The 21,535-nt window shown below is 40.5% G+C and overlaps 1 protein-coding gene across 1 annotated transcript in view; it reads right to left on the bottom strand.

Annotated features, from left to right (window-relative positions):
• PDE4C (phosphodiesterase 4C) overlaps positions 1-21,182 on the bottom strand; it is a 30,908-nt gene extending 9,726 nt beyond the window's left edge. Inside the window, exons 1-6 of the mRNA XM_063455597.1 lie at positions 21,045-21,182; positions 6,747-6,840; positions 6,415-6,587; positions 3,136-3,234; positions 2,615-2,779; positions 1,620-1,719 (exon numbers count right to left, since the gene is read on the bottom strand). Of these exons, the coding sequence (XP_063311667.1) occupies positions 1,620-1,719; positions 2,615-2,779; positions 3,136-3,234; positions 6,415-6,587; positions 6,747-6,840; positions 21,045-21,182 (769 nt within the window). The remainder of the gene's footprint in view (positions 1-1,619; positions 1,720-2,614; positions 2,780-3,135; positions 3,235-6,414; positions 6,588-6,746; positions 6,841-21,044) is intronic.
• Between the last annotated feature and the right edge of the window lie 353 nt (positions 21,183-21,535).

The raw sequence follows: 21,535 nt of genomic DNA, 5'->3' as shown, positions 1-21,535 counted from the left end.
CATGGTGGCTTAGCCAGATTTAAAAAAAAAAAAAAGTGAAATAAAAAAAAATAAATGAAAATTTTAGCAATCTTTCCTTTAGACCTAGCACCCGCCCCCAACCCCAAGGCAATAAGAGCACTAAGTAAATCTCCTCAGCATCTTGCCATTAGCGGTGAGATGATTCAGTATACATCATTCAATATACTGCCCATTACTATTTGTAAGGAACCATTTGCTATTTTACTAAATGCATCATCTTAGAAATTCAACTAGAAAATAAAACACAATATATTTATGTGAGCATAATACCCACATACAGTACGTACAATTACATCAACTATCTGTACAATACAGCACAAATAACCCTTGTAGCAGAGCACTATTGGTGAAAACCATTGCTGGTGCAAAGAGGAATGTAAATGAAGCCTTACAGCTAAATATTACTATGCATTGTTTCACACTTATAGTTGGCATTGGGAGGCAAGGGGTTACTTGTGTGCTCTTTACAGCATATGCAAGATAGAACTAGAACTTTTATCCAAGTCTTTATTTATAAACCGAGCTATTTGTCCACCACAACCTAGGCCTTTAACCCCTTAAGGACACATGACATGTGTGACATGTCATGATTCCCTTTTATTCCAGAAGTTTGGTCCTTAAGGGGTTAAAGAGTTCATGAGCAAAGTCTTTACAGTGTGTGAGGCCAATATGGTAACAATGTTATGGAACTTTAATTGACATTAAGAGCACATTAAATGGGCCAAAAAAACAAACAAAAAAACACGACTTTATTAAAGGATCACTATAGTGTCAGGAAAACAAAGCGGTTTTCCTGACACTATAGTGCCCTGAGGGTGCCCACTCCCGTGGCGCTGAAGGGGTTAAAACCCCTTGAGCAGCTTACCTGAATCCAGCGCCGGGCACGTTACCTTAATCCATCCGACCTCTCCTCCCGGTCCGACGTCAGCTTCCCCGTCCGATGTCACTGGACCCGAATGCGCATGCGCGGCAAGTGCCGTGCGCGCATTCAAAGTGTCCATAGGAAAGCATTTCTCAATACTTTCTTATGAACGCTCTGCGCGATGGAGGCGAAATTCGCCTCCAGCATCGCAGATGAGCCTCTAGTGGTTGTCCGGAAGACAGCCACTAGAGGCTGGATTAACCCCAAATGTAAACATAGCAGCTTCTCTGAAACTGCTATGTTTGCATCTGCAGGGTTAAAACCTGAGGGACCTGGCACCCAGACCACTTCATTGAGCTGGGTGACTATAGTGTCCCTTTAAACATCTACTAACTACCATGTTAAATTAATGGCAAACTTGCAGTACACAAAATATCCACTATGTGGTGTGTTAAACATGTAATGTGCAAGAGAAATCATTTCAATGTATGTGTCAAGTTGTATTTCTCCATCAATTATATTTTTGTTTCTGAATTTTGATGGCTTCCACGTAGATGAGTAAACATGTGGTATGCTTTTATGACATCCCAGTGACTTGAAACACACCTAGAACCTTTTATTTGAGCTTATTTTAAATAATACACTTATGAACAGGCTAGGCCGTCTGTATTAACTTTCAGATATCCCACACAGTCTTAACAATTCACCATTTACCATAGCCAGGCCAAGAACTCACTGGTATTAATCAGGAACTGATTAGACACTCCTGGATGATCAACATCATGAATCGCACTGGCAAAAATAGCAGCCATGATTTCCAAATCAGTGAAGACAGCCTATATGAAAAGCGGAGCAAAATAGTAAGTTTATTTTACTAATTCAGTATACAGAAAATATACAGAAAAATGAATTGTGCCATTTTACAGTACATAAGGAGTTAACTTTGGTGTTTGGTTGTGTTTGTTTTAAAATTCTCAAGCTCCAGCTTGCTGTAGGGGTTATGGTTAAACCCCCTTATTCTGTCAAACCGTATTAGCTGAGGGAACCAGATGCCAGTTTGTGATATTCATTGGCTGAGAGGAGCCAACTGATGCCAAATGCGCTCCTACATTGGCATCCAACTTCTCCGGGCCGGACCAGAATAAATGTGGCACGGGAGCCTGATGGGTCCCAGGTACATTTAACCATGTTAAAACAGCTTGACAGATTACTCTGTGAGGACACCTGGGCACTCCTAGCGCCCTAACCACTACAGTGAGCTTCAATAAGCACTTCATTTCTCTACCAACTAGCTTGTCTAATGTCACAGACTTTAGATCTTCCCAGTGCAAAACACATTAAGGATATGGTTGTCAGAACACCAGTGTTTCTTCTACTACAATAACATTCTCTTAGGAGATTTACATATGGCTACAATATCAGAGATAGCTACTGCACAGATGAAAAAAGAAAGAAACAACACCAAAACGAGCCACAAATGTTCTTTAGTGCAATACTTTCAAGTCTATAAAACCATGTATTAGGGGGCAGGCATAGGCAACCTTTGGCACTGCAGATGTTTTGGACTACACCCCCCATGATGCTTTGCCAGCATTATTGGTGTAAGAGCATTATGGGGGATGTAGTCCACAACATCTGTAGTGCCGAAGGTTGCCTACCCCTGTATAAGGGTATGCCCAGCTGCTGTATTCTACATTTTATACATGCAAGCAAAAGAGACGTGGATTTTACCTCTAATGCAGGGGTAGAAAGGAGAACATGGGTGGATTGTGCCACATCGGCAGCATGGATGTTGTTATGATAAGCCACATCTGCATGGTAGTGATCCTCTAGTGTCATCATGTAAGTAATGAATGTTTCCACAGGTATTCGGAAGGTTTTCAAAAGATCTCTTTCCTAGCAGGAAAAGCACACAGTAGTTGTAGGTTCATACTGCCAAGTCATATATATTGCATACAGCTTTAGAGCATACGAAAGGTTGTAGAATTACAGCTTTCCATACATAACATTAGCAGGGCTCAATATTTTCACTCCCCACTAGAAATGGCTAGTGGAAATTTTGCCCTGGTGAGTAGCAAGTCAGCCCAGGTGGGTATATCAAAGCTTGCAGTGGCAAGTAACTTTTAAGGCATGGCTAGGAGCATAGGACTAAAAATGTAAACCCTGGCATAAATAAATTTTGCGGAGAGACACTGCTGGGGAAATTCAGAAAATGCACTCATTATCATTGGGCAATGAAAGCAAGATCTTACCTGGAAGATTGAGTACATAATGACAGTCAATGGTCTATTTCCAGAATATTCAGCTACCTTAAATATATCCAGACCCCACTTATTGGCATCTTCAATCTCCTGCAAAAAAAAAATGAAAGACTATGGTTAGCATTTACTAACTGGAATAGTGTTATCTACACTATCTACAGTAACACTGTTCAAATTTACTAAAGAAAAGGGCCACAGCATCAAATTTATTTTAACAATATGTGTGTACAACGACAGTGAGCTGGTGAAATTGCAAGTGAATGTAAACAGCAATTTCTGCCAATATTCATGGATATACATCATTTGTTGTGTGTTCCAGTGAATTACAATGCAAACCATAATACATTGCACAAAACTGCACATAGGTGAGTCGACCCTTATGCTTTAATGTATTGATGTATTAAATTAACAAATAATGCATTAAAACAATGATTGAAATCATTATGATAATTATTGATTATATTCTAACAGGGGGGCTTATAATATTTATTAAAATCACTGCAGATGCTCTGGGCACAATACATTTGAAAGATGTTGGTCTCAAATGTACTGTATTTTTTTTGTATGCTCAAATCTGTAGTAGTTTTTTCCACCACAACCCCTCACTTCAGAAAAATGATTATCAAAATGTGCATACAGCTCGGTCACGGACGCCGCTTAAAAGGACACTATAGGCACCCAGACCATTGATGTTGTCTAAATCCACTGTCCCTGTCAGTTTAACTCTGCGATTGTAATTATTGCAGTTATTGATAAACTGCAATAATTCCATTGGTAGACAGCCACTAGAAGTGTTTCTGGATTGTTAGACATATTTTGGTCACCTGACGCTGGAGGTCCTTTAAGCATCGACGCAATGCTTTCCTAAGGGAAGGTCAAATGCACGTGCTGTGCTCAAAGCGCATGCAAATTAGTTTCCTCCACCAGCTGATGTCATCAGAGCCAGACGCAAGGGGTAGGGCTGTGGAACACTATAATGTCAGGAAAGCATGATGTCATCCAGCGTCTGCTAAAACTCCATGGGAAAGAATTGATCCAACGCTTTCCTATGGGGTTGTCCTAATGCAACCGCAGCCCTCGTCACAGATGCACATTCGGTCTCCGCCGTTGGGGAGAAGGTGTTTAGATGCAGTCTGACCCAGCGCCAGGAGCCTGACCCTGCAACAGCAATTAAGGTTGGTGGGAGTGGAAGCGAGAGCAAGAGGGGCACTATATAAATACAATTTTGTATTCTTAGCCCATAGTTTCACTTTAATGATCTGAACTAAAAAGCAATCTACATTAATGACTGTTATTGAGGGTGTAAGACACAGTGCGGTCTCAGCTCCTCCAGTGTTTGGTCTATGGTCTATTTCCAGAATATTCAGCTACCTTAAATATATCCAGACCCCACTTATTGGCATCTTCAATCTCCTGCAAAAAAAAAATGAAAGACTCCAGTGTTTGTGTGAGGCTGGACAGGAAGTGGAAGGGATCACTTCCCATCTGCCCACTAGTTACCACTCACACAGTAAATGTCTTGCAGGAGGAGCAGGGAAAGCGGTCAGTGATGCACACTGTAAAACCAATCCTGCAGCTCTAATATCTACCAGACAGCCACTAGAGGTGCTTCCTGTTGTTTCAAGGAGTTTAGACTCTATAAAACTACGCTGGATGTCCTCACGCTCTGCATGAGGATGTCCTGAGTCTTCTAAATCCCCATAGGAAAGCACTGATTCAGTGTTTTCCTAAGAAAAGGCTCACAGCGCATGCACATTAGTTTCCCTCACTGGCTGATGTCGGAAGAGCCCGACCTAGGGGGTGGAGCTGTGGAACACTATAATGTTAGGGACAGTTCTGTATCCATAACACTATAGTGTGCATTAAATCCTAGGTTTAACACCTCTTAGAAACTAAACACCTTGTGTTCCCCAATACTAAAGTTAACCTAACTCCAACCACAAACTCAATACTACAACTTCAACCTCTCTCAAGTTTTTAATCTCTTTAACACTAAACAACCTATAATATAACTCTGACATTAAACCCTTTATTAACCTCAATCCCCCTTTACTCTAGCTACTTCTAGCATTATCTGTAACACCTCATGCATTTACACAGCTGCATATACTCACTATACTCAGATTCAAACATAATTAATTTCAAGCAGGAATATGCACATAGATTTATACATATACAGTTGTCATATTTTTAAGGCCTGTAATGTCCAGTTAATACATTACTTATACATACTTCATGTGCCTGAGTTTGGGGTTGGCGTCTTAGAATTGTGGATGCATTAAAAGGAGAGGATACCCAGGAAGACATGTAGTATGGATATCACAACCTGTGTATTCAAGTTTCTGTCTGCAGTCAGTTTGGGAATTAAAAAGCATCTCACTCAGGGCTGTTTTGGGTTGATCTACATACATGCACTAAAAAGGATGTATTTCTACATATGGGGACATGGCTAAGGAGAAAGTCTTCTGGTGCAGCATTCTGAAAAAAAAATATTTTGTGCAAAAACTACAAATATTTGAATAATTTAAAAAAAAAACAGCATATTAATGAGACCAAAACCTATCAAATGCACTAAAACTGCTTTAAAAAAAGCACTAAAACTGCTTCATTGAGCTAAAGTTGCTTTGGTGCTTAGATAATCTCTTTAATCAGCTAATGCAACATGTTTAATATTTTTAGCAAGTGAGCAACATACAATATGGTTACTAAATACTGCAGGTAAAATTTGCAGAAGCTAGTGTCAGAACAGTTTGTCTGTTTCACTTGTCTATTATCTCAAGCACTTTCATATAAGTAGACGTTAGTACTGCACAGGACTAAATTACTGAAATGAATGAGTGCACAGGCTGGCTTTTTTTAACCACTTGTTGACTATGGCTGAGATCTTTGGCCAGAAAATGGTGTCCATGTACTTGCAAGTAATTTGGTTAGCAAATACAATGTAATTTACCTACAAAGTGACACCATGACAAATTTGCATGACAAGTGCCCTTTTAATACAAGTCCCACACAAGTAAATATGGCTTTGGCTTGTTTAAAATATAACAGGTGATCAAAATTTAATGTAGCCTTGAAATCGAGCTTAATTTTAACTTCACAACACTTTCTAAATAGCTGTTCCTATTTTAAACATTCAAGCTGTATGGGCATGTACTGTGAATGACACAGGAACGTCAATTCGCACATCATCAATGTCACACATTTCCCCCCCATCTTTTGTCACATTAAAATGTATATTTTCTTATCTACTTAGTATGGAAACATTTGGACCTTTGAAAGGAGGTCTTCCTGGTCAGTCTTAACTCCAAACTGTGGGATGCTGGATGTGGTGAAGCTAGAGCTGTGTGTCAGCTTCTTCACACCTATGATCTGGGACATGGGTATCTTTTTCTTGTCCTTTTCTTTTGAGGTCTGTGATGGCATTTCCACTTCATGCTGTTTGTCTGGTAGAAAAAGAGAACTCCAATGTTTAAACGTTTCATCATGAATGCATATTATAGGATGTATTTCTTCTGCTCTCCTTAGAAAGAACGATCCTTACATTGTGATACATAATGCTTTTAATCTTACCCATCACACAAATATTTTAAAAGTCTACTCACCTAAGAAGGTACTAGATATATACTCGGACACCTGATTTCCAGAGCGACTTGTTTCAGATAAGTGTGTCAGTTCTCTATTCAACATCCTTTTAAACTGCAGGTGGGGGAAAAAAAGTATAAAGTACTATTAGAAAACTTTTAATACGGCAATGAAAATGAATAAGTGAGTGACCGCTAAAATGAACCTAAACCAGACCATGGAACTGTAAAGAGTGAAGACTAAACCATTCCCATAAAACAAAGGTTAATTCATAATTCATTTAATAAAAAATATTTCAGTAAGTTTGATCTAATATTGCAAGTTATTATCAATTGCATAAAACCAAAATGGTTACGTTTTGTACAATAGAAGCAGAAAATAGCACTATTTGCTTGTCATTATGATACTTAACTTCCATGTGGATACACATTTCCCTCTATTGTGAATTCAATTGAATAACGGATGCATAGATTCTCCGGGTTAATACAGAATAAGCGCCTTTTACAAAACCATGCACTAAAATGCATCTCAGATTAAATTTCAATGAAGCACCGTCTGAACTTTAATCCCTCATATGGTTAGGAAGTGAAACCATACTACAGGAATTAGGGTGTTCACATCCCTGGCAACACGAGAGTTATCTGAAGCTACCTCACTGTAATTATAGAAAATAAAGGGTGGCCAGAAGGCAGATCCTCAGCAGTATGAGAACTAAAGCAATGATCTCCTCACAGGCCAAGATGCAGAACTCGGGTGGCCAATAGGCAGATCTCCCACTGTTGTAATATTACAACTCCTATGACATTTTACCAGCCTTAAGGCAAGGTAAGTGTGATGGGAGTTGCAGTTGGACAGCAGCTGGGGATCTGCTTTTTGATCGCCATGATGTGGAACAAGGGCTGGCCAATAGACAGATCCCCCAGCTGTTATAATACTACAACTACTATGACGCTTTACCTCCCTTAAGGCAAGGAAAGCATGATGGGAGTTTTAGTTTGACAGCAGCTGAGGATCTGCCTTTTGACCAGCCATGATGTAGAACAGGAGCTGGCCAATACATAGACCCACTGTTGTAACATCACAACTCCTATGACGCCTTACCACCCTTAAGGCTAGACAAGCATGATGGGAGTTTTAGTGTGACAGCAGCTGTGGACCTACCTTTAGCCATGATGTTAGACTGGAGTGGCCAATACATAGCCAGATCCCCATCTGTTGTGATATACAACTCCTATGACATGTAGCCAACCTTAAGGCAAGGAAAGCATGATGGGAGTTGCAGTCTGACAGCAGCTGGGGATCAAGCCCCTGCTCAGACACAGTGCCAGGCTGGCTTGGCAGACATTGCTGGCTGTGTGCTAGCAGGATGCTCGGCCATGCAGTGTTACCCCATTCATCCCTCCATCACGCACTGCTCCCCCTCCCTCCCTCCTCTCTCTCACCTTAGCCCACAGCGAGCAGCCCATCCTCCTGCACCCGGGGAGAGTGCTAGGGATTCCCCCCAGTGCAGCGCCCGCTGCTCACACTCTGCATTCCCCAGGGAGCCCACGGAGGTGCCCGGGAAGGCCCGGGGGACATGCTGGGGACCGGGAATCCCTGCACCGCTACCCCAACAACAACACACCGCACAGGAACAGGCAGCCAATGGGAGCGCAGCAAAAACAGCCAATCAGCGAGCCAGCGGGGGACTGTACGTGAGGAGGCGCGACCAATGGGAGGGCGGAATGCGTGCCAATCAGATACTGAGGGGGTGTGGTCAAAACAAGGAGGGTGGCAAGAAAGAGCCTGCAATGAGGAGGAGTAACGGGAAACGAAGGCGTGGCCTACTGCACGAAGGACCTGTCAAACAAAAGGGGGTGGGGCTCAGGAGGAGAACGCGCATATATAAACAGATGAAGGGTGGGGCGGAGGAAGTAATAGGGCGGAGCTCTAGCAGCAAGCAGCGCTTGGTCACCTGCTGTCATAAAAACACTGGGGCCGCGTGTGAATATTACGAGTAATGGCAGACAGGGATATTTACTAAAGAGAATTTCAACTTCAAGGCCAGAGTAGCTGAGCTGGAAGCAGAGCTGACAGAGAATTTTTCCAGTTTGACTATTTTGACCTTACATTTGAAATGCAGTATGAATTATTCTCCCTTTAGTACATAACCCCATAATAAACCCAAAGGGTTCTTCCTCTAAACTCAATTAGCCCATTCAAATCCAAGCTGTAAGTGCTAAGCTAAGCGAACCGTGACTGTAGCGCGGACTTGGAGAATTGTTCTTGTTTAGGCTAAATTTAGGATTTTAGTTCAGTGAATAAATCCCGTATTCACAGTGCGCTGAATGTAAATAAGCAATAAGTATGAATTACCGTCAGGGTTATTCGCTAAAGAGAGAATTGTCAGAAATTTCAAGCGATTAAAAAAAAAAACTGAGTCAAAAATAGACTAATTCTAAAAAAAAAAAAGCCTTATTTTGGTCTTAAATTTTAAAATTCACTTTGCATTCTTGCCAATTCTCATTAAGGGAATACGTTTGTGTGTGATATTGATTTCAAACCAAACAATTATATAGCCAAAATAAAACGTGTATACAAGATAACTGCGTAGGAATTCATAACAACAATACTGACTCATTCGGAATAAACGTGGGCATTTTTGTGAATTTATTTATTTACATTTAGCTGTATGTTAAAAGATGTAGAAGGTGTATTCAGAGTCAACATGGGTGTGTATGAAGGGAAAATGCACAGTTGAATACAGCTGTATGCACATGCTGTATAAAAGTGTAGGTTTAATAAATAATAAGCATTTGTACATTGCATGTTGTGTGCATGTATGCATAGAGTGTATATGTGTGCAAAAAAAATATAATGTGTGTATGTACACAAAACAAATATGTATGCATCAGGCCTGGACATTGGGGAAACCAGGAAAATGCCATGGGGTTTGATGGCAATGTCCCATGGTGGCTAATCTTCCCAACAAGCCCACGATGGCCAGCACAGATAGAATCCTAGCCAAAGGTATTATAAGCAAGCCTGGATCTAAAGGTCAATTTCTGACATAATATAATGTTGTGATGTGTGGGAAAATGTATGAAACACCTATATGTTGCACATTACTGTGGAGCTCTGTAATGCTTTTGGTTCTCTGTCTTGTTTCTGATCCCCTTCACTTAGTCCCTCTTGCTGACTTTGTACTATTTGTGAATTACGTTAATCAGTCCTCTTTTCAGGGTATTCTGACACATCCCTGACTGCACAATCTCTTAGGGTTACTCACTATAGTGGTAAATTGTCCAAGTCATTAGTTATTTAGGGCAAAAATATGCAGTATGCATGGGGATTATCAATAAGTTAATGGACTGTCAATCCGTGGTGCATACCTCCCACTTTCGAGGCTCTGTGACTCGGGACGGCCGTGGGTGTTTGAGCTAAAAGAGGCACCAGGTTGCCTGTGAATCATCTTGGCTAGCCCACTGTGGATGGACCATGTAGGGAGCACTGTTTCAGGGTCCGACCGCCATGAGCATAGCTTGAGTGTGTCTAATGATACACTTGCACTATGCTTGTTGGGAACAGTTCCAAAGTCAAGACAGCAGGACAGGACCTGAACATCTGGACAGGTCTGCCAAAACTAGGACAGTTGGGAGGCCTGGTAGTGCCGTTCATCATCTCATTTACTTTTCACCCAAATTTCTGCTCTGATGGATAGGAATATTGGCTTATGTGGTGGCTGTGCTTCGGATCAGCTGCTCTATACTAATATTTACATACATACATACATACATACATACACATACAAATACATACACACACACACACATACACATATATATACACACACACACACACACACACTGACACTACTCACTTACTGACCAGGTTTCGTCCTTACGACCCGGTCGTAAAAAAATTGGTCGGTAAGTGAGGATGCATTAGTGAGCATGCGCAAGAGAGCAGGTCTACGTTTGGAGGAATTCCCCCGAACATAGACCAGTTTACTACCGCAGGGAATCCCGCAAATCTATGTTAGGGAAACCTTCCCAGAACATAGATTAGCTCAATAGTGCAGGGAATCACTGAAATCTATGTTCAGGGAAAATTCCCCAAACATAGACCAGCTCTCTAAATTGGGGAATCCCTTGAATCCCCATGCTATAGAGCTGGTCGTAAGTGCGAGCCGTCGTAAAATAGGTAGGTTGTAAAGTGAGGACCACCTGTACACACTAATATATATTAATAGCAGCATGCATCAATAAAATCACTACACATGTTAAATAAAGATCAATAATAAGTGATGTGAACTCCCATCACACACATCCAGTTGGAAAGTGATAGACCATGTAGTGTAATTTGCCATGGGTCTCATCTGATGATAATTGTGAATAACTCAATCAGATGATACAACTATACAGGTATAAACCAACAGACACACACTCTTAGACCTACATACAGATATATGCTTCTACCATCACATACAGGTACAACATTTATAAACACAAATGTAACAAATACAAAAACACAGGTGCATACTCAGATATATACACATACAGGTACACATTCATAAATTCTACATGCAGGTACACACCTTAAAGAAATATAAATATATATATATATATATATATATATATATATATAACGCAAAAAACGAGTGCACTCGAAAGGACTTGGTAGAAAATTATTCCAATTTATTCACATACGTGCCAGTGATAGGTTCAACGTTTCAGTCCTCGTAGGACTTTTATCAAGATGATAAAAGTCCTACGAGGACTGAAACGTTGAACCTATCACTGGCACGTATGTGAATAAATTGGAATAATTTTCTACCAAGTCCTTTCGAGTGCACTCGTTTTTTGCGTTATACATCCTGACGGCCGAGGCAGCACCAAGGCAAGAACAAGACAGGTACATTGAGTGCGGAGTCCTCGATATTTTTATATATATATATATATATATATATATATATATATATATATATATATAATCCAAAATGAAAAGGGTGCACTCCAGGGAATTTAAGTGAATAATATTGATATAATTTATTGCATATTAGCAAAAGATACACACAGTCTCGATCGCCGTTTCGACCCCTATATGGGTCTTTCTCAAGAGCAATCAATCAATTTTATCAAGTTTACACACTTAAACCCTGGAGTGCACGCACCCTTTTCATTTGGCATTATTTACTAAACACGGATAGCACCGGGGTAAAAAAAATCTCTGTCTTTATACTTTAAAGGTGAGTGCCAAGCCTTCGTTTTATAATATATATATATATATATATATATATATATATATTAAATTCGGTTTGGCCAAGTCACTTAATCTGAAAAAAATGTGATTTGTCAGTGTGGCTTTTCGGTTCAGATTAATTTGTCTGTGGAAAACCAATTTGTTTCTGGAAAAACAATTTGTTTCTGGAAAAACAATTCAGACAAACCAAAATGGTGCAAAAATGGGCCAAAACACTATAGTTTTCCTTTTAGAATGTTCTCCTTTCCACTTCCACTGTACACAGATGTGAAAACACTACTGGACTTGGCAGCAAAGTTTTCCTGCTGAGTTTAGCTTTTACATGAACTCATCATACTTAAGGAAACCAGCATCTGGGAATGGTTTCATTCATTGACACACTGTGGGTTACACGAACGTAAGAAAACTTGGGGCCTAGTGAATTTACTCCATTATAAATAATATATTATAATATATTGTAAATCTACTTTTTCTGTTACAAATAAAAAAATAAAATACTATTCAATCCATCTCTTGTTATTCTTGCAGGCATTAAAAAACATATCACAAAGATAAAACACGTGCAACAAATAAAAAATTGGATGGGAGGTCCCTTGTGCAAAATCTCTTTTGGCATAAGAGATGGAAAATGTAATCAAATTAAAGTGAATATGTATTAAAAATAGCTTAAAAACTGAGCCAACCTTTCAAACTGGGATAACAATTGTAAAGCGTATTACAGAGATAATGTCTATTTTAATTATAGTACATCACTGTACTGAATGCCAGTATGTATTGTTTTACGATTAATGTCCAAGGGAACCCCTATGATATTTGAGTTAATGTATCCTTCTAAAACAGACACTCTAAGCACCAAAACCTGGATACCTTAATGTAGTGCTATGGTGCACACAGACCCTGTACTTGCACTTCAGTCAAATGTAAACAGTTTGCAAGAAACAGCAATATTCACATTTGTCAATCTAACCTCCCTAGGGTCTGTCAATTAAACAACAACTTAGAAGAACTTCCTCATGAAGACTTTAACCCCTTAAGGACCAAACTTCTGGAATAAAAGGGAATCATGACATGTCACACATGTCATGTGTCCTTAAGGGGTTAAATAACTTAAATTCTTTACGTTCTGCGTCATCACAGCCAGCATAAGTCCACTAAATGCCGTTAATGAATGTATCATCTGTCAGGATGATATCCTCGTGGGAGTGGGTACCTGATGTATACTGCCCTGGCACTGAATTACATAGAAACATAGAAACATAGAATGTGACGGCAGATAAGAACCATTCGGCCCATCTAGTCTGCCCAGTTTTCTAAATACTTTCATTAGTCCCTGGCCTTATCTTATAGTTAGGATAGCATTATGCCTATCCCACGCATGCTTAAACTCCTTTACTGTGTTAACCTCTACCACTTCAGCTGGAAGGCTATTCCATGCATCCACTACCCTCTCAGTAAAGTAATTCTTCCTGATATTATTTTTAAACCTTTGTCCCTCTAATTTAAGACTATGTCCTCTTGTTGTGGTACTTTTTCTTCTTTTAAATATAGTCTCCTCCTTTACTGTGTTGATTCCCTTTATGTACTTAAATGTTTCTATCATATCTCCCCTGTCTCGTCTTTCCTCCAAGCTATACATGTTAAGATCCTTTAACCTTTCCTGGTAAGTTTTATCCTGCAATCCATGAACCAGTTTAGTAGCCCTTCTTTGAACTCTCTCTAAGGTATCAATATCCTTCTGAAGATATGGTCTCCAGTACTGTGTACAGTACTCCAAGTGAGGTCTCACCAGTGTTCTGTACAATGGCATGAGCACTTCCCTCTTTCTACTGCTAATACCTCTCCCTATACAACCAAGCATTCTGCTAGCATTTCCTGCTGCTCTATTACATTGTCTGCCTACCTTTAAGTCCTCAGAAATAATCACCCCTAAATCCCTTTCCTCAGATGTTGAGGTTAGGACTCTATCAAATATTCTGTACTCTGCCCTTGGGTTTTTTACGTCCAAGATGCATTATCCTACACTTATCCACATTAAATGTCAGTTGCCACAACTCTGACCATTTTTCTAGTTTACCTAAATCATTTGCCATTTGGCTTATCCCTCCTGGAACATCAACCCTGTTACATATCTTAGTATCATCCGCAAAAAGACACACCTTACCATCAAGACCTTCTGCAATATCACTAATAAAAATATTAAAGAGAATGGGTCCAAGTACAGATCCCTGAGGTACCCCACTGGTGACAAGCCCAAGCTTCGAATATACTCCATTGACTACAACCCTCTGTTGCCTGTCACTCAGCCACTGCCTTACCCATTCAACAATATTGGAATCCAAACTCAAAGATTGCAGTTTATTGATAAGCCTTCTATGTGCAACAGTGTCAAAAGCCTTACTGAAATCTAGGTAAGCAATGTCTACTGCACCACCCTTATCTATAATTTTAGTTACCCAATCAAAAAAATCAATAAGATTAGTTTGGCATGATCTCCCTGAAGTAAACCCATGTTGTCTCTGATCTTGAAATCCATGTGTTTTTAGATGTTCAACAATCCTATCCTTTAACATGGTTTCCATCACTTTCCCCACTACTGAAGTAAGGCTTACTGGCCTATAGTTGCCCGACTCCTCCCTATTACCTTTCTTGTGAATGGGCACAACATTCGCTAACTTCCAATCTTCTGGGACTACTCCTGTTAACAATGATTGGTTAAATAAATCTGTTAATGGTTTTGCTAGTACACCACTAAGCTCTTTTAATAGCTTTGGGTGTATTCCATCAGGTCCCATTGACTTATTTGTCTTTACTTTTGACAGTTGAAATAGAACCTCTTCCTCTGTAAACTCACGTGTAATAAATGACTCATTTATCCTTTTTTTTAACAGAGGTCCCTTTCCTTCATTTTCAGCTGTAAATACCGAACAAAAATATTCATTGAGGCAGTCAGCTAGACCTTTATCCTCATCTACATACCTTCCTTCTTTTGTTTTTAATCTAACTAATCCTTGTTTTACTTTTCTTTTCTCATTTATGTATCTAAAAAAAGTTTTGTCCCCCTTTTTTACTGACTGTGCTATTTTCTCTTCTGTGTGTGATTTGGAAGCTCTTATAACTTGCTTAGCCTCTTTCTGCCTAATCTTATAGGTCATTCTGTCTTCCTCACTCTGGGTTTTTTTATAATTACTAAATGCTAACTTTTTGTTTTTTACTATTTTGGCCACATCTGCGGAGTACCACAGTGGTTTCTTGAATTTTTTGCTTTTACTGACAAGCCTAATGCAATTTTCTGTTGCCTTCAGTAGTGCAGCTTTTAAATAATCCCATTTATTTTGGACTCCATTTAAGTTGCTCCAGTCTGATAATGACTCCTTTACACATATTCTAATTTTAGAAAAGTCTGTTTTTCTAAAGTCTAAAACTTTTGTTTTTGTGTGGTGTGACTCAGTCACTGTTCTTATATTAAACCACACTGACTGATGATCACTGGATCCTAAACTTTCACCTACAGTAATATCTGATACCAAATCTCCATTTGTTAACAATAAATCTAGTATGGCCTCTTTACGAGTTGGCTCCTCAACGACTTGTTTTAGAGACAATCCCAGTAGGGAGTTTAGAATATGTGTGCTTCTGGCACAAGTAGCTATTTTTGTTTTCCAATTCACATCAGGAAGATTAAAGTCACCCATGGTGATAACTTCCCCCTTCATTGTCATTTTAGCTATTTCTTCAACTAGTAGATTATCTAACTCTTCAATTTGTCCTGGGGGCCTATAAATCACACCTACACGAACTACTGTGTGATTACCAAATTCTAACGTAACGACTAAATCTACACTATCAGTTGCCATTATTGCCACAAGTTCATGGATCTTATTCCCTAAACTGCGAGCATTTGTAGACATGACTCTAAGCTTATCATTTTTTAACACACTTGCTACAGGCACCTTCTGTCCTTGTTTTGGGGGACAATTGGATTGATGTTTTATCACCCTTTTGCCCCCCCCCTCCTAGTTTAAATACATCTTAGCAAAACCTCTGAACTGCTCACTGAGAACATTTGTTCCCTTTTGAGAAAGATGCAAACCATCTTTTTTGTACAGTTTATTTCCATTCCAAACAGAACTACCATGAGCAATAAAGCCAAATCCTTGCTCCCGACACCATTCACCAAGCCACAAGTTAAAGTCCCTAATACGCATCCGCCTGTCATTCTGAGTGTTATGCACAGGCAGAACTTCAGAGAATGACAGTGTGGAAGCAACCTGCCGTATATCATTGGCAAAAACACTAAAAACTTCCTTAACCTCTGAAACCTCATTGCAAGCCAAGTCATTTGTCCCTAAATGGACAATTACATCCAATTCACCTTCCTGCTTTGCTTGCTTAACAATATTACAGATACGTCTCTGTGAGCAGTAGCTCCGGGAAGACGCCTCACAAGACCACCATTGTCCATCTCCACACCTCTTATGATGGAATCCCCCAACAACAACTGCTTTCTATTAGGCCTCATCATAGTCTTCAAGCCTCTCTGCACAACACCACTGGCCTCAATGCCTCTCTCCACAACACCTCTAGCCTCAGTGCCTCTCTCCACAACACCTCTAGCCTCAGTGCCTCTCTGCACAACACCACTAGCCTCAGTGCCTCTCTGCACAACACCACTAGCCTCAGTGCCTCTCTGCACAACACCACTAGCCTCAGTGCCTCTCTGCACAACACCACTAGCCTCAGTGCCTCTCTGCACAACACCACTAGCCTCAGTGCCTCTCTGCACAACACCACTAGCCTCAGTGCCTCTCTGCACAACACCACTAGCCTCAGTGCCTCTCTGCACAACACCACTAGCCTCAGTGCCTCTCTGCACAACACCACTAGCCTCAGTGCCTCTCTGCACAACACCACTAGCCTCAGTGCCTCTCTGCACAACACCACTAGCCTCAGTGCCTCTCTGCACAACACCACTAGCCTCAGTGCCTCTCTGCACAACACCACTAGCCTCAGTGCCTCTCTGCACAACACCACTAGCCTCAGTGCCTCTCTGCACAACACCACTAGCCTCAGTGCCTCTCTGCACAACACCACTAGCCTCAGTGCCTCTCTGCACAACACCACTAGCCTCAGTGCCTCTCTGCACAACACCACTAGCCTCAGTGCCTCTCTGCACAACACCACTAGCCTCAGTGCCTCTCTGCACAACACCACTAGCCTCAGTGCCTCTCTGCACAACACCACTAGCCTCAGTGCCTCTCTGCACAACACCACTAGCCTCAGTTCCTCTCTGCACAACACCACTAGCCTCAGTGCCTGTCTCCATGACACCATTACACTCTGAAAGTGCAGAAAATGAATTATGTAGAACAACAGACTGTGCAATATGCCTTTTATCCACAACTCTAAGTCTACCAGATCCTACAGTAATCCATCTGCCATTTCTAGTATGTCTCTGTGGCAGTGGCTTTGCAGCAGTTCCAGCCTGAGTTTGTTTACCAGATAATTTACAAATCTCAGACTTCAAAAATACAATCTCCTGCCGCAAGATAGAGAACTGTCTACAGATTAGACAACAACTAAACCTCCAAAAAGTGGATCGCGAAACAAATGCATAGCAACTATTACACTGAACTAAGTCTGCCATTCCAATGAGATCAATTATTTAAATCAAACGAATCTTAACTTTTTATTTATCCTCCTGAATACCTCAGATTACCTCCAGTTTATCTCCAGAATATCTCCAACCACAGACACTTAGAAGCAACACTCTCCAGAATATCTCCAACCACAGACACTTAGAAGCAACACTCTCCAGAATATCTCCAACCACAGACACTTAGAAGCAACACTCTCCAGAATATCTCCAACCACAGACACTTAGAAGCAACACTCTCCAGAATATCTCCAACCACAGACACTTAGAAGCAACACTCTCCAGAATATCTCCAACCACAGACACTTAGAAGCAACACTCTCCAGAATATCTCCAACCACAGACACTTAGAAGCAACACTCTCCAGAATATCTCCAACCACAGACACTTAGAAGCAACACTCTCCAGAATATCTCCAACCACAGACACTTAGAAGCAACACTCTCCAGAATATCTCCAACCACAGACACTTAGAAGCAACACTCTCCAGAATATCTCCAACCACAGACACTTAGAAGCAACACTCTCCAGAATATCTCCAACCACAGACACTTAGAAGCAACACTCTCCAGAATATCTCCAACCACAGACACTTAGAAGCAACACTCTCCAGAATATCTCCAACCACAGACACTTAGAAGCAACACTCTCCAGAATATCTCCAACCACAGACACTTAGAAGCAACACTCTCCAGAATATCTCCAACCACAGACACTTAGAAGCAACACTCTCCAGAATATCTCCAACCACAGACACTTAGAAGCAACACTCTCCAGAATATCTCCAACCACAGACACTTAGAAGCAACACTCTCCAGAATATCTCCAACCACAGACACTTAGAAGCAACACTCTCCAGAATATCTCCAACCACAGACACTTAGAAGCAACACTCTCCAGAATATCTCCAACCACAGACACTTAGAAGCAACACTCTCCAGAATATCTCCAACCACAGACACTTAGAAGCAACACTCTCCAGAATATCTCCAACCACAGACACTTAGAAGCAACACTCTCCAGAATATCTCCAACCACAGACACTTAGAAGCAACACTTAGATGAAGCAACCAAGCTCTATTAGCCAAGCTAATGACAACAGCCCTTATATACTCCTAAAATCACCTCCCACTAGGAATGTTTAACACCTGGGTAGGCCTCTGCTTATTAGCAAACAATAGCTAATTTACACATCAATCAATAGCAAGTAGCTAACTAATCAAATCAAATGCCTTTTAATTACCAACAGGAAATCAAACCTTGTGCAATCAGTAACCTTTTCCTACAGATGAATCTTACCTGTAACAGTAAAAAAGAAAACTCTTAGCACAACTCTTAGACAGTTGAAGCTTCTGTAAAACTCTCCAGAATATCTCCAACCACAGACACTTAGAAGCAACACTTAGATGAAGCAACCAAGCTCTAAGTTTACCAGCATTTTTTTTTTTATTTTATAAAAAGGGGAGGATGGGGGCATGTATGCCAAGTAAGGAACACTCAAACATTAAAAATAAATATATTTAGTTCCTTTAATAAAACAGCTTACTAATTCTACAGGTTGATACGTTTTCTGGACTAGCATCACCAGGGAAGCATTAGCTCTCAACAGCATGGCGGTTACCAAAATACATTTCTGCACTATGTAACCTAGATACATCTCTAACTGTATCTGCTTGCAGCTGGTGAAAAGTTTACAGGAGTCACCTGACTTATGATTGACACAAGTTATACTGCTTCTGGTAGCTTTGACTGCTAGCACGAGTGAGGTGTAAGGGAGGGTACCTTTTCATATTGTTTGCACGAGTGAGGTGTAAGGGAAGGTACCTTTCATATTATTTGCACTAGGGAGGAGAAAATCGTGTGGGTCCTGTTTCATTTTCTGTGCAACTACAGAATTTGATATATTTGGCACACTGACTGACAGTTACAAGTTGCAGATTTCAAGTCTATTCACTTAAATGTGCATCATGGTAAGTTGTAAAAGGCTAAAGTAACTGTTTAGGGGAAAAAATAGGTGAATTAGGGATTGTTTTTCACTTCCCCTTAGTTAGGCTATTTTACTTTGTCCAATAAAATGGCTTCTGGACTGTCCACTTCTTTACATTAATTGCAGTGGCACTTTGGGATAACCAAGTTGCTTTCATGTTGCAGTTTGGGCACTCCGCTTAAACAGGTTTGCCATGACTAAGTGCCCAGTAGGGTGAAATATAGTAGTTGTTCAATGTGACCATATCACATGGAGTTGAATAACCACCGTTTGCCCACCTCTGCACAAATTCTTCCGATTCACCTTCAAGGTTCTCCATTTATACATCCCATCCTACAGGTTTTCCCTATACTATATCCATTGCAAATATCTCCAGCAACCTACATCACATTATCGAGACGTGCCCCAGCGGAATTGTCTTTACAACTGCCTACCATTTGGTTTCCACCAAATGTCAACCTTTCAGAGGTCTAAGTCTAGTCTAAAGTTGTAACGTGGACCCTCTGACCCTCTGACAATCTATATATGTGTAACATCGGTTTGGACAATATATGAAATCTAAGTGTATTGTAGAATAAATAAATCGGAAAATCATGGCAATTTAAAAGTATCATGAAGATTCCCTTTTGAATTATAATACTCAGCAGGTCTCTAATAGAGAGGGAAGGACTTTTTCTAAGGTTCATAATTCTCTTTAATTTTCTTGCAGATGTAGATAATATATGGGGGGGGGGGCGGGAGGTGGCTAGCGGTGGGAATAATAACAGATACTTATCTTGGGAATGTAATCAACATAGCAGCAGAACTGTTTTTTTTAAAGTACACTCCAAGCACCATAATCACTACAGCACAATGAGCCAGGGGTGCTCCGGTGTCCCGGGTCCCTAGTGTAAATAGTTAAGCCTTTTGATAATGATTTGTTAATGATTTGGCTCCTTACTTTGGGCACTGGTCACGTTTCTGTTACCACTACAGGGTTGGCTCATTGGCTGTGGGTGTCAGCTGATTGCTCCAAACCAATGAGCTAAGCTCTGCAGCACAGAGGAAGTGGCTGGTGCTCAGGAGAAACCAGGTAAATTGGCAAATCATCAACAGTTTGACTACTAACATTGGGGGGAAAGGTGTCAAAACACCATGGCATCATGACCACTACAGCAGACTGTAATAGTTATGGTGCTTTTTGTGTCCCTTTAACAGCCTATTCATTTGATTGCATCCTCACGGAAGAAGTCGGACCACAAATTAATTTCACAAAAAAGCTTATTTGGCTTTCTTTACTATATTTAAATCTTGCTAAAAAGGTATAATCAGGCTTATTTTGATTATTGTAATCAACTACTTTCCATCGGTCAAATACATTGATAATGTGACGTTAATATCTTAAATGCAAAGTTTTTTTTTCAACAAGATAAGGAACCCAGACCAAAGTGTTCTTACCTTATTTGAGGCCATTTCACTGACAGAGTGCCTGGTCTGTAGAGTCTCCAGCTGGTCCAGACACCAATCCAACTCTTCCAGAGTCTCGATGGCCAATTTCTGAACGGCATCCTCTACGAATGGAAGACAAGGAGGCATTTAGACCGACTGAGGATGACCATTCACCATCTCCCAAAACTATGTCCAACTAACCACTTCTTTTCTGGTTAAATGATACAAATGTCAGTTCACCAGTGATAATGACCTCTTGAGGAAGTGGTGCAAAGTGTATACATTTCTTTCAAGTTTCAACCTCATGAATAGCACATTTCCTGAATAAAGTATGATGTACTTGGGAATTCTTGTACCCTGGTTATCACAAAATGCTTGCAAGTTAATGCCCCCGCTGTTCAAATTATAAAACGCATTTGAATAGACGTTCCTGGTGATGATCAGTCTCCTTTAGACCTCCCGCAGCACAGGACACATACTAATACCGTGATGTGCTTTGC

The sequence above is a fragment of the Pelobates fuscus genome, chromosome 5 (genome assembly GCF_036172605.1).
Source record: "Pelobates fuscus isolate aPelFus1 chromosome 5, aPelFus1.pri, whole genome shotgun sequence".
Classification (NCBI taxonomy): Eukaryota; Metazoa; Chordata; class Amphibia; order Anura; family Pelobatidae; genus Pelobates; species Pelobates fuscus.
The sequence above is the reverse complement of the archived record's forward strand: the minus strand, read 5'-3'. Positions and strand labels throughout refer to the sequence as shown.